Genomic DNA, 14456 nt, shown 5'->3' with positions numbered 1-14456 from the left:
GTTGTTGTATAAATTTAGAGTACCCAATTATTTCTTTACCAATTAAGGGGAAATTTGGTATGGCCAAACCACCTAACGTGCACATCTTTGGGTTGTGGGGGCGAAACCCACGCAGACACGAGGAGAATGTGAAATCTCCACACGGAGAGTGACCCAGGGCTGGGATCCGAACCTGGATCCTCAGCGCCGTAGGCAGCAGTGCTAACCACTCTGCCACGTGCCGCTCCTCTATTGCTTTCATTTTTAAATGTGATGCCCTACATCAACAGTGACTGGCATTATTAATTCTGTTCCTCAATGATGGACAATCTGGCTATTGAATGGGCCACTCGAGTGGCCCTCCTTCATCTCAGTGGGCTGCAAAATTGAAACCAAGCTTGTTCACTAACTGTAGGATCTCATATTTGCAAATAAGAGACAAGGGTCCAGTGGTAGTATGAGATTGAGTTTATTGCAAAACTACAAAAACTATTGAACAAAAGAAACTAAAGCCCAGCGGAGCATAAGGAAGAAAACACTGGAAGGAGAACAAAGGCAAAGAGGAAGAGATGGGCAACACGTGCGGCAGTAACGTTTTATACCTGTACGGTTTGATATCCTCCCATCTTTGCTCCCTATTGGCTTACAAGTTTTGAATTGTGACTTCTGAATACTGGTCTCCGCCATTACTCGCATTGATATCAATAAAATGTTACAAGTCTTTTAAATATCGGAAGCACGCTTATTAGGCAAAAGGGGATGACGGCTAGTCTAAGAGGCATAACTTTAGCAGGGGCTTTGGTTAGCTGTTTAAATCGACACAAGTGTAAAAACACAATGAAAATAAAAATGAAAAATAAAATCAAACCCTGAACTGAAGAGGTTGTCATTGAGCCCAGCCATCCAGATGCTCAGCTCCACAAGGTATTAGTTGGTAGTTGTTTGAGTTTCTGTATCTCCGTTTCGATGTGCTCCATCAAATTAGTAATTTCCTCAGAGTTGTCTGGAATATAGGTGCAGCACTCTGTCCCGATCAGGGTTCATATTCCACCCTTTTCAGCAAGAGCCACGCAGTTCTCCAGGGCCACTGTACGAATGGCAACCATTTCTGCATTGATTTGATCCAGGGCTTCAGAAGTATCATTGCCCACCTTTTCCAGAATAGATGCCATGTTTTTTTTTTGGAAATGTTTTTTATTGAGTTTTCATATTTTATATCCAACAAATTACAAATTATTAGATTAAAAAACACGCAAAAATTCACATGTATATTTACAGGCAAGCATCTTCATAAGAACAACTGTGGCCACCCCCTTTAACCGGCATACATATTTTACATTCCCCAATATGGCCGAGGCACATGTTTATAGGCATTTATTTACAATTTGGTTTTGGGCCTTAGCTTGCCATCAGACTGTCGCTTGCGGCTTTGTCCTTTTTTTTTTTTGGAATAATTTTTACTCAAGTTTTCAACAACAAATGTTATCACAACAGAGAAAAACAGTAACCCCTCCCCTCCAATACAAAAACAATAAATTAACAAGAAAAAGAAATAAGCATAAAACCATGAGAACAAACCCAAATAACGAACCCGTAGCCTAGCCCCCCCCCCCCCCCCCTCCCCGACTACCTTCCCCCGATTCCCGTCCATTTTCCCCTGATTCTAGGCCACCCGACTATTCTTCCTCTTGTTCGTTGGCCACAAACAGGTCCCGGAACAATTGCATGAATGGCTCCCACGTTCTGTGGAACCCGTCGTCTGACCCTCGGATGGCGGATCTGATTTTCTCCATTTGGAGAGATTCCAAGAGGTCGGACAGCCAGTCTGCAGCTCTGGGTGGTGCTGCTGACCGCCAGCCAAACAGGATTCTACGGCGGGCGATCAGGGAGGCAAAGGCAAGGGCGTCCGCCCTCCTCCCCAGGAATAGATCTGGCTGGTCTGAAACCCCGAAGACTGCCACTATCGGGCATGGCTCCACCCTCGCCCCCACCACTTTGGACATAGCCTTGAAGAAGGCTGTCCAGTACTCCACAAGTCTGGGGCAAGACCAGAACATGTGGGTGTGGTTGGCCGGGCCTCTGGCACCATTCACATCTGTCTTCCACCTCCGGGAAGAACCTACTCATATGGTTTCTTGTTAAGTGGGCTCTATGTACCACTTTTAGTTGCGTCAGGCTGAGCTTTGCGCACGTGGAGTTGGAGTTGACCCTATGCAGTGCTTCGCTCCAGAGTCCCCACCCTATCTCAATCCCCAGGTTATCCTCCCATTTCTTGTTGCGTCCAGTACGGTGTCGGCCCTTTCTACCAGTTGGTCATGCATGTCGCTACAGTTCCCTTTATCTAGGATACTTGCGTCCAGTAGGTCTTCCAGTATGTCTGTCATGTCGGTTGTGGGTACGTCCTTGTCTCCTTTCGGAAGAAGTTTTTGAGCTGCAGATACCGTAGCTCGTTCCCCCTGGCTAGCCGAAATTTCTCTGTCAGTTCGCCCAGTGTTGCGATCCTGCCGTCCGTGTATAGGTCCCTGAATGTCAGTGTCCCTCTGTCCTGCCTCCACCTTTTGAAGGTGGCGTCAGTCAGTGCTGGTGTGAACCTATGGTTGTTGCAGATGGGAGCCTTCTCCGACATTTTGGTCAAGCCAAATTGCTGCCGCAGTTGGTTCCAGGATTGGAAGGTGGCTGTCACCAGTGGGCTGCTGGAGTGTTTTTTGGGTGGGGATGGGAGTGCTGCCGTGACGAGGGCCCGGAGGGCGGTCCCCATGCAGGAGGCCTCCTCTGCACGCACCCACTCAGCCTCTGGCTCCTGGATCCAACCTCTTACTCATTCGGCTGTTGCCGCCCAGTGGTAGAATTGTAGGTTTGGGAGGGCTAGCCCCCCCCAGGATTTTGTTTTTTGTAGGACCTTCTTTGGGATCCTAGCATTTTTACCCCCCCCATACGAACGCCATGATTAGTTTGGAATAGATGCCATGTTAATAGACTCTCTTGCCAGCTTAGTGGTCCCATAAAATGCCTACGCCTCATCCGAGGTTCGGTGAGAGAGGGAGAACGGCGAATAAACGGGACAATATACCAAAAGTAGCAGGATCCTATCCAAGAGTGTGGTAGCCAGGGTAGGCCCTGTGGCCACAAATAAAGTAGGTACCATTATAAGGGGCAAAGCGGGCCAGTGCTTTGAAAAGTTGCTTCCATTGGCTATGTTGCGAAGACCTGTCAAAAAGGGGGGGGACATCTTTCGACCGTCCCTGTGTAACAATTTGCCTATTAGCTGTAAAACATTGCACTACCTTGCTCCCATCAAAATAGTGTGGCAACTGCTGTATCCTAGCTCTTCCTCCAATCACCTTAAAATTACGTTCTGGAAGATATACCATTTGGCTGTTTCAGACACTTTAAAGGGATTGGTCTCAAGGAAATGCCTCTCTTGGAATGTAAGTGCACACCCAACAACTAGAGAGGTTGGTATCTTTGGCATATGTATAGGACATGTCATGGAAGGTGTTAACATTTAGCTCCTTGGAAATCTGTTTAAATTCAGCATAGCGGGGACGATGTTGTGTCCTCCCTCTGGCGGGTCTCTCTCAGGCTGCCAATACATGTTGGGAAGCAGAACTAATAGAAGCTGGTTTAGCACAGGGGGCTAAATAGTTGGCTTTCAATGCAGAACAATGCCAGCACCGCGGGTTCAATTACCGTACCGGCCTCCCTGAACAGGTGCCAGAATGTGGCGACTAGGGCCTTTTCACAGTAACTTCATTGAAGCCTACTTGTGACGATAAGCAATTTTATTATTTTTTAATTATTATTTTTTTATAATAGAATTTGTTAGATTCTGACAATATTATAATATGGCATCACTCATTAAATGACAATCTGCTTTTCACAAATCAGTTCTTGCTGCGGGCATGGGTCACCCTGTTATGATTTCAAATGGACTCAGACCTGTTGTTCTATTAGGGGTTGCCCAAATATTGCACAGGACTGTTGGTGATGCATGGGGATATGGCATTCCTTCTAATGGTGTTTGGTAAGTCGTTGTTTCAGTGTTCTCTTTATTCTTTCCACTTGCCCTGAAGAGTGTGGGTGATAAGGACGATGCAAGTCCCATGTGATGTTTAATAGTTTACAGACCTATTTGCTGACAGCACCTGTAAAGTGAGTTCCTTGGTCAGAGTCCGTGCTGGTCGGGACTCCCCAGCGGTGAATGTAATCCTCACGCAGGACCTTGGCCGTGTGATGGCTGTGGCCCTTTTAGCTGGAACGGTTTCCATCCACCTTGAGAATTTGTCAACCATCATGACAAGGTCGGTGTGTCCTTGAGATGGAGGAAGGAAGACGTAGTTGACCTGCAAATGCTGGAATGGCCCAGCATGAGCAGGGGACCTCAGGGCATGATCGTGATAGATCCAGGATTGTTCTTCTGACAGATCACACAGCGGTTTGCTACCAACTGGGCGTGTTTCTTGAATCCTCGACCCCACCAACCTTTCTGGAACCGTGCTGTCATCTGTTGCAGGGCCAGGTGCCCCCATGAATGGATCTGTTGGGCTAAATAGGGCATCGGTGCTCGTGGAGTGACTAGCTTGTCGGTATCTCTTTGTCTGCAGCTGCCTTCATCATTTAGCTTCATTCCTGCTTCAATCCATGTCCACTTTTCCTCTCTAGTACAGTTGCCTTGCATTATCTTTAGGTCTCGAGTTAGACTGCTTTTCTCCCAATCTGTATGGTGGTGTTGGTTCCTCTGGAGGAGAGCATTGCGAGGCGCCCTCTTTGGCTGCCTTGTAGGCTGGGGTGTTTCCTTGTGCTTCTGTGGTATTTTCCTTTGTATGTGCCTTACACTTAAAGATGAACACTTCACAGGTAGTTGCATGGCATCTAGTAAGTCTCGTACCTCCTTCCCCTTCCCATTTTGGATAGGTGTACCTGCGGCGGTGAGAAATCCTCTTCTCCACCATAACTGGCCAAAATCGTGCGCAACTCCAAAGCTGTACCTTGAGTCTGTCGATGTTGGCCGTCTGTCTTTTTGCTATCCGGCATGCTTCTGCCAGGGCCCGTAACTCAAACTGTTGGGCTGATGGCCCTGAGGGCAGAAAATCGTTTGCCACAATCTCGTGTCGGTTCCGGATTGTGGGTTGTGCAATGGTTCTTCTGCCAAGCTTGATTCCTCCATTTTGTGCGAGATCTCCACAGTCATGTCCTTATCCTTCCCCCTCTTGCTCCTCAGGAAGCGGGAGCGTAGATAATGAGTTCACTGGGCTAGTCTGGACAATGTGAGATTGGGTTAGGGCTAAGGTTAGATTGCTATCCATCTTGTCCATCTGGCTGCAGTCACCTGTGATATTCTGTTCATGGACAACAGAATGTGTACAGTGTGGGGGCACTTGATAACTTCTGGTCTAGAACTAGACCTGCAGTAGCCATTACAGCCTGAGATGTGGCTTCCATGGCTCTCAGGCAACTTCCCCATCCGAGGGCTATTGTGTCCAGTTTTCCCAAATAGTACCCTATAGGTCTCTGTTGATCCCCATGTGCTTGTACCAGTATTGCTGTCATGTGTCCTTCTTTCTTATGGACAAAAGTAAATGGCTTCCTATTGTCAGGGATTCCCAGAGCTGGTGCCGAACACAAGGCCTTTTTCAGATTCGTGAAGGCCTCTAGCTCTTCTTCCGTGAGGGCAATGGCTTCTTTGGATTTTTGCTTTCCCTTCAAAAGGGTATTCAATGGTTGAGCCAATTTCTGTTAAAGTTACACAAACTCAAAAAGTTCTGAGTTCTTGGATAGTAGTGGGCTTTTTGGCTGTCTGAATGGCTGTGCTCCTGTCCTGGGTGAGTTCTCTCTTATTTTCCAAAATCTTTTGTCGCAGGTACACAATCTCTTGTTGGGCAATTTGTGCTTTGGCGATGCTGGCTTTGTGTCCACTCAGGTGGAGGTAGTCCAACGTGGTACGTAGGTCTTATTCGTGTTGTTCTTCTGTGCTGGATGCCAATAGGAAGTCATCCACGTACTGGATAACCGTGGAATGAATGATAGGTAACTCTCAAATGGCTTTGCAAGGCCGTGTGAAATACCGTTGAGCTGTTGTGAAAACTCTATGGTACTCTTGTCCAAATGTACTGTTGCTGTTTGACAGTGAAGGCAAACCATGGCCTAATCTCAGGTGCCAGTGGTACTGACCAAAATTGATTTGCCAGATCTATCACCGCGTTTACGTTCCAGCATTGGAGCATTACAAATGGTGGAGGGGTCAGCTACCAAAGGTGCCATTTGATCAATACACTGGTTGGCCTTCCTATAATGGACAGTTAGACGCCAAGTCCCTTTAGGTTTCCATAGAGGCCATTCAGGGCTGTTAGAGGAACTATGTGTTTTTGCCAGGACGCCTTGCTCCTCAATGAGTGGCACGGTAGCACAGTGGGTAACACTGTTGCTTCACAGCTCCAGGGTCCCAGGTTCAATTCCTGCTTGAGTCACTGTCTGCGTGGAGTCTGCATGTTCTCCCTGTGTCTGCGTGGGTTTCCTCCGGGTGCTCCAGTTTCCTCCCACAAATCCCGAAAGACATGCTGTTAGGTGAATTGGTATTCTGAATTCTCCCTCTGTGTACCCGAACAGACGCAGGAATGTGGCGACTCGGGGCTTTTCACAATAACTTAACTGCAATGTTAACGTAAGCCTACTTGTGACAATAAGGATTATTATAATAATTGTTGGATGCCTGGCAAGATGCCAGCAATGGAGGTTGGGCTGCTGTGATACCATTTGGCACATGGTGGTGCAGTCCAGTAAATGATGCCGGTTCCATGTGGATTAGGCTGCAATCATTCTTTGGCCCACATTGGATGGTCTTTCACCTCCTCTTTGTACAGGCTTCTGATAGCCCATGTAATTTGGCCATCTTGAAAATGCAATGAGGAATTCAATTGAGTTAGTATATCCATTCCCAAGAGGGCCCATCCAGATAGATTTGGCCCCCAGCCCCATGGGCAGCTTGTATCTTGAGGTAACCATCCAGAGGTAAAACATTTTTGTATCTTAGGGGTAAACATGTTAATTCTGTTGCTGTGTCCAGGAGACAGTGTACATCCTAGGGGCTTTTCACAGTAACTTTATTGCAGTGTTAATGTATACTTGTGACAATAAAAGATTATTATTATCTTGATTGCCCACCCTCATAGTGATATACAATCCATCTCCTCGCTGTTGGATCAATGCTAGGAGAGGCGCCATGGGAAAGAGGGCAGGCTCTTCTAGTTTTTTGCAACTTCCATCACTGTGGCGTAAGCTGCCTAAATAATGCACCAGGTAATCCTCAGCACCAGGGGACATGCTTGGATCAGAGGTTGGATTCTTACTCTAGCTTCTCTACTTCCCCTTTTCCTTGCACCGTTTCACCCAATGGCCTTCTTTCCTGCAGTGCTAACACTTCCCCGGTTGTTTCTTTTGGGTATTATTGCTGTTGGAATCGTTAGACTTGCCTGCATGGCTCGGAGTTTAGCTGCCATATCCTGGTATAACTGGTTGCACCCATCAACTAATACTGCAAAGGCTATTTCTCTGGTTTCCCAACCGGGCAGAGTAATCGTTAGCATTTTTTGTCAATTCTGGTCGTGAACCAGTAACAAAAGCAGCTTTCATAGGACTGAAAGTGTTGTCATCCATTTCTTTGGGACCCTGATTGTGCATTCCCACATGTTCCGATCAGACAGATCGGAATCACTCATCATACTCTACACTTCTTCCATCCCTTTTTCCTAGCAAGCTGCTATCTTAACCCAGCCCCTTTTTGCTGGAGCTGATGCCAGCAACCAGCATTGGAACGCAGCCCAGCCTGCACCTAATTGCTGCTCATCGTCCCCAAGGGCGATTCCGACCTCTTTACTCGATCTCTTCCCATCTCGCCTAGGTACCATTACCGTCAGGATCTGTACCCCATCTAAGGATGGGGATTATAAATGCTTTTTAAACATTCTAACTGTTCCAAAGTTTTCCTTCCCCTTTCTTGGGAATTGACAATTCTGTAGACCATTTATCAATTTTTTCTGGGTCCACGGGAATATGCTGAAAATACTGGGCCTATTTAGTCCGAATAGTTTTTGTGCCCCCGGGGTCGATGGTTTCTTCTGCCTTGATCTTAATCCGGTTTTCCTTTGGAGGATTGAGTCGCACCGAAGAGGATGGCTCATCGGATAACTTTCTCCACTGGAATCGCTAGTGGACACTGAATTGGTTTCTATACCAGCCTCGCGTAACTGCGCTTTTGGTTGTTGCGCTTCTCTTTCTTCTAGGCAAGGGTACCTTGGGTGTACCTGGCCTTTTCAGTGGTGGTGGGGCTTCTACATCGCCACAAAATTGCTTTTTAAGCTGTTTGATTTCGGACTTGAAATCGGACTTAAGGTTCTTAACTTCTGACTTAAGGGCTGGGAATCTGAGATGATGCCGAGGCAGCCCGCGACGCTGGGACACGATTCTCTGGCGTCCGGAGAATTGCCGCCAGCTGCGCGTGCACTGTCGATGCAGCGCCGGTCGGGGGCCGACGAAAATGGCCCCTGCGGCGATACTCCGCGGGCGACCAGCCGAGTTCCCGCAAGCGTGGTTCTAACATGGTTCCACTTGGTGGGAGCCCGGACCCGCGATCGCGGTGGCTGTGCTGGTGGGGGGGCTACCTTCTTCCACGGCCGACCACCCCGCGCATGTGCGGGCCCCCGTCCAGCAGTGCAGGGCTGCCTATCGGTGGTGGCGCTGCGTGCAGCATTCTGGCACCGTGCTGGGCCCCTGTGGGCCACGGAATCGCTGAGCCAGGAGGCCCATTAACGCCGGCGTGAAACACTCCGGTGTTTACGCCGGCGTCAACACGCCGCGATTTTAGAGAATTCCGGCCAAGATCTTTTACTTCAGCTTCTAACTTTCCCGATTTAAGTTTTTCCCATAACTCTTCGCTTACTGCCTTCAACTGTTCTTTCACAGCGGTCAGTGCACGATCATGTTGGGATTGACTCGTAATTTTGTTTTGCTGACGAACCTGCCCCGTGATAACTAGGGAGCATTTGGTTTGTTCTTTTTCTTTCATCCGGGTAGTTTTTCCCCAGATTCTTTTAATATCTGCAAAGGACAGTTGTCCTTTGGAGGTACTGTACTTTTCCTCAATCTCTGTACAGGTTTGGGATCAGACAAATTGTTGCTCTACCTACTCCTTTAATTGCTGAAGGAATGCATCTAAGGAAAAATCCAACAGGGCCTGCCCGCCTTTGATGGCAGTTGGCAACTCTTTGTTCTTTTCCTCTGCCATTGCACCTCTGAATAGACTCAAGCTGTGCGGCTTCTTTCTACCAGGTCGGTATATCTACCCTGTATACACCCGAAATCCATACGTCTATTTAGGGACTTGAGCCGACTACCATACCGGAGATGTTCGGGGTCGCGTAACAGGTTTCCCGAGTCTAAACAAGGCCGGTGACTTTTTAAATAAAGAGAAGTCCTTACCTCCCGGAATAGACCCTTTGTCCAGATCTTCAGTTCCTTTTTCCTCTTAGCGACCCTGCTGTACAGCACCAAATTGTAGGAGATCTCATTTTTCAAATAAGAGATGAAGGTCCGGTGGTAATGCAAGATTGACTTTTATTGCAAAAATCAAGTTAGTACATTTCAAAAACTACTGAACAAAATAAACTAAAGCCCAGTCCCACAGTCCAAAGACATGCAGGTTAGGTGGATTGGCCATGCTAAATGGCCCTTCGTGCCCAAAAAGGTTAGGAGGGGTTCTTGGGCTACGGGGATAGGGTGGAAGTGAAGGCTTAAGTGGGTCGGTGCAGACTCAATGGGCCAAATGGCCTCCTTCTGCACTCCAATTCCAATCCTATCAGAATTTTGTGGTTTAAACGAGGAGCCAAGCCAATCTTCCCTTTGATGTTTCAACATTCTTTTAAGATGTCATTTTTAAAAATCAATTCTGACCCACTTGGAATACCTGTTTGAGGAAGTATGTTGGAAAGGGAGGTGTCCAACAGTTGACTTGAGTGGCCAGAATATTCCAGTTCAGTTGCCATAGAGAGTGGCATTTTATGGATTAGTTTGAGGAGCTGTATTGACCATAACAGGATACTATATCAAGGTTTAACATTGATTCAAAAATAAGGTTTTTTTTCATCACTGTGTAGTTGATGACATAAAACCGTTAGAAAACTAAAAAGGCTGTTCCTCACAAGCTTTGGCTTACCTTGCATCTCTGATAGTACTAAAAGTAAATCGTGGGTTATCTTATTTTTAAAGATATGAACCTTAATACCATATGAAATGCAAATACGCATTAATTTGTGTGTGAATAAATGTCTGTGTTATAGTGTATCAGAGAATATACTGTCAATGCTGTATTTATTATGAGAACATTAATTTACACTGACCAAAGAAACCAAATTCTGTAGTTGTGCATATTTAGAGCAAAACTGAGAATTGGTGATTTTCAGTACTGTTAAACACTTATTTAATCTGCAGTAAATATTATTCCTTAAAGCTGGGCAGGTTGTGAGTGCTTGGATGGTGACTTGCAATGCGAAAGTTTTTTAATTCTTTCATGGGATGTTGGCATCGCTGGCAATGCCTGCATTTGTTGCCCATCCCTATTTGCCTTTGTACTAAATGGCTTGCGAGGCCATGCAGAAGGCAATTAAGAGTCAACTGCATTGCTGTGGACCTGGAGTCATGTGTAGGCTGGATCAGATAAGGATGGCAGATTTCCTTCCCTAAAGGACATTTGTTAACTTGGATTAGTTTTTGTGACAATCGATTATGGCTTCATGGTCCCTTTACTGAGATTAATTTCATACTTTGTGAACTGAATTCAAATTCCACCAGCTGCAATGGTGGGATTTGAATCCATATCCCCAGAGCATTAGCCAAGGCCTCTGGATTACTCATTGACATGACCACTATGCCACCATCTCCCCATAGCATTGGGGTGGCTAGTGTTGTTGGAAGGTTCGGTCACATTAAGCAGAGTGCTATGGGGATACCAAGATCTGGTGTGAGTATCTGGGGAGTCCTGGAATTTGATAGAACTGAAAGGCAGTTCCCTGAATGTAAAGGCACTGCAAGATTAATGACAGTCTATGGTAGCACTGAGGATCAAATTCGAATTGGCTTGGAATAATGGGAGGGAGTTTTCAAAGTCATTGACTAAAGGTTAATGATGGGAACATTGGAAAGTACCTGACTGGAAAAGACTTTGCAGTCTAGCTGATTGTTTCCAAAAACACTGAATTATATGGTGGGATATTTCATTGGAGCACAACTAGCACACAAGGTTCGGCAATACTTCTGTTACAGTTTCCGCATTTTATTAACAATGCCATGTAATTCATATCTTTTTTCAAAACATATTTTAATTGTTATGTCTAGTTTTAAAGCTGAATTAACAATGTCTGCTGTATCTTAATATTGCCAAAAACACTGGGCTTTCTTTAAAATTTTACTGCCACACCATCTTCACAATAACGCGTTTTGCAGATCTGGTCCTAAATTTCACCACGTTTATTACCTATTTAAACATTTGGTTGTTTTCAAAGTTAGTTGTGGTATGCTTACAACTTTATAAGTTCCTGAATTTATTTGTGGCTTAAAAAACATTAACGCTCCTCATCAGAATTTTGCTAAAGATTACAAGTTACTCTGCGTCTTTTTTAAAATGCAGTTTTAGCAGTTCTCTATCTTCAACTATTCAAACACCAATTTGTCACCTTGATAATTTAAGAATACTTCTCTTATTTTATGCAAGGCTTAATATCCAGTTACCTTTTGTTGAAAATCTTAGTTCCATTAGAAAATAGATATAATACAAAAGTGTATGCCTATAAAAGCAAACCTTTAACCTTGGTAAAAATGAATTAATAATTGCTGATTAAATTTTTCTCAAACTCCACGCTGCTGTACCCGCCTTCTGACATGAGCTTCGTTTATCAAAATAGCATGCTGGGAATTGCTTTTGTGTCCTGAAAATGCACATATAATCAGTGATTGTTCGAGGGTAGCAATGCTGGGTGGTTTGAAATGCTGGAACTAGGAGGATTGGGTTAACAGGCAAAAAAAATTGCTAAAGCCTTTTGCAGTGTTCTTCACAGCTCCCCGTGTGTCAAATGGAATGAGGAAGAAGGCATGAACCAAAAATGGAAATAAAATTCTAAATGATTTTTCAACCATTGAGTCTGTGCTATCCATACAATAGTGTTATGGACAGACTTCGTCTCATTTAATAGTAGGCTGGTGATCCGAGTAATGTTTAAAACAAAAAAAAATGAGTAAGGTTTGTGCAGTAGATTTTCAATGTACAATAATACTTTATACATGAATTTGTCCTTATGAGCTTGACACAAGTCTGACAAAATTTTCCATTCATTTACAATTTTTTTGAGGTGCCGGTGAATATTGTTATCTTACCTGCTTCCTTTCGTCATCAGGCTTAGGCCAAATAAATTAAAAATAGTTGAGAGTAATATCTATTTACGAATTAGCTGGTAAACTGAGTGGTCTTCATCAATCATCAGAATTTTTAAAATAAAACTCATCCACACTGTTCTTCCAGATGACACAGGCAAATGATTGCACACAATTTGTTACAAAAACAATTCTGGGTTATTTTGTATTTTAAGAACAGGAACATCCTAACCATTTACTACCCTTTTCCTAAGAATTTCATAGAACTGACCCTCAACTGAAGCTCCTCTCAAACTTTGAAAATGGCAAACCTAGTCATATGTATTTCATTTTCATTCCTTTCCTCCACCTTAAAATCTAAATATATCACTGTGCCCTAGCATTAATGGCCATGGTTTAATCAGTTGTTCATCTGCAGGAGCATGCCAGCCTATTGTTGGTGTTAATGATGTAAATGATAGACAGTTCATGCTTTGCTGCTTACTGTTCTATTTCTAGGCATCCTACTATTACTACTCCCCAAATCCAATTTCCCAGCCTTTTGTATGAATGGCCTATTTATTACTGCCGAGCAAATGAGACTCGAGAAGTGGGAGAAAATCAAATCTAATTATTGCATATTGATTGTCTTCACATTCATATCTTCTATTAAATTCTCTTTATTCTTTCTCTATGTTCATCCACAATAGATTCTCCAAAAAAGAAGAAACGGTCAGAGATCCTGGATGAAATTATGGATGATATGGAAAAAGAAGACTAGATCACTGTTTATCTATTTGAATGTAAGTACTTTATTTCTGCATTTTTGCTCCCGATTTCTGGTTTGCAAGCACAATTCAGTGGATTTTATTTTAAAGACACTTCCTGGATGTGTGTTGAAAGCATATCCCATGGAGCTGAAAAAAGAGTAACCCTTTAAAGCTAAAATTGTGTGTTTTTTTACTATATTCTGTGTATAAAATTATATTGTCAAATGAATAAACTAAATTGTGGTTATTTTAATAGAAGAAGTGCAGAATTTGGCCAAAGTGAAAACAATTAATTTACAACAACAGATGAAGAAACTAAAACTGTTCCCTTAACAATTTTTAGAATTTATTTGTCATCTAAATTAGACAAAACATTATTCTGGGACCTGATTGAACAGGGCTAGCAACTAATTAGGTGGATGGTTTGTGAAATTAATTGTGTTAAGGACTGAGAAGGAAGTATAAATTGTAGGGAGGTAAATTCAGCGTCAAACTGGGAACAGAAAATGGAGAAAGAAGGGTTGGATTGTGAGAGAAAACCTGCAACAGGAAAAGTAAACAAAAAAACTTTAAATTTAATTTGAAATATATATGTTATCCAACATGAATTAAAACCAGGAAGAATGAGACTCCACAATTGTGCTAGTTAATTTTCAATGCTAAAGAGGTTTTTTTGGCAGTGATCAACAATTACCATGTTGTTAAAAGAGTACTTAGATTGGATTAAGCATAGCATAACTTTCTGTGAGTTTAGTTTGTATATATTACATAAATATCGCAACTTTGCAGAATGGTAAACCAGGCACCGCAATAGCACTTTTGCAAAGCTAGCAACGAAGTGATGCACTTTGGACAGTAACCTTTTCTTCATGTCTAACCATGCATCTGTTCCTCACCCAAAGTTGCTGTACCATTTGGAGAAAGTAATGGCTAGTATCATAAGATAGGTCATTATTTTGACATTGAAAATCTAGATAATTGCAATAAGCCTTCAGATATCTAGCACCGTTGAAAATAAATGGGTCAAATTCAGTTTCAAGAAAATGTATTCTGCTTAAAGAAAATTGGTTAATGAGAATAACTAAATTCCAGAAAAGAACCCAGTAAAACTCTCCCAGGCAAGTATATGGCAGAAACCCAATGTTGAATGTAATAGTGTTGTTTGCAACGTTACTTACAGTAGACTGAACAAAATAGTTTACACCATAGCTGCCTTAATAAAAATTAGATTTATTTTCTCACCATCATATGAATCCCATTATTTTTGAAACGTTGTTTGTTAGAGAATTAAGCATTTATTGCTTGAAAACA

General features: G+C 43.6%; 1 protein-coding gene across 4 annotated transcripts in view; it reads left to right on the top strand.

Annotated features, from left to right (window-relative positions):
• Nucleotides 1–14456, top strand: part of rbm19 (RNA binding motif protein 19) — a 377192-nt gene that overhangs the window by 267571 nt on the left and 95165 nt on the right. For all 4 annotated transcript variants that reach the window (XM_038790721.1, XM_038790712.1, XM_038790730.1 and 1 more), the window contains exon 24: nt 13086–13178. In XM_038790721.1, the coding sequence (XP_038646649.1) occupies nt 13086–13156 (71 nt within the window). In that variant the 3' untranslated portion in view covers nt 13157–13178. The remainder of the gene's footprint in view (nt 1–13085; nt 13179–14456) is intronic.

This window comes from Scyliorhinus canicula, chromosome 1 (genome assembly GCF_902713615.1).
Source record: "Scyliorhinus canicula chromosome 1, sScyCan1.1, whole genome shotgun sequence".
In the NCBI taxonomy this organism is placed as follows: domain Eukaryota; kingdom Metazoa; phylum Chordata; class Chondrichthyes; order Carcharhiniformes; family Scyliorhinidae; genus Scyliorhinus; species Scyliorhinus canicula.
This window is presented reverse-complemented; position numbering and strand designations above follow the sequence as displayed.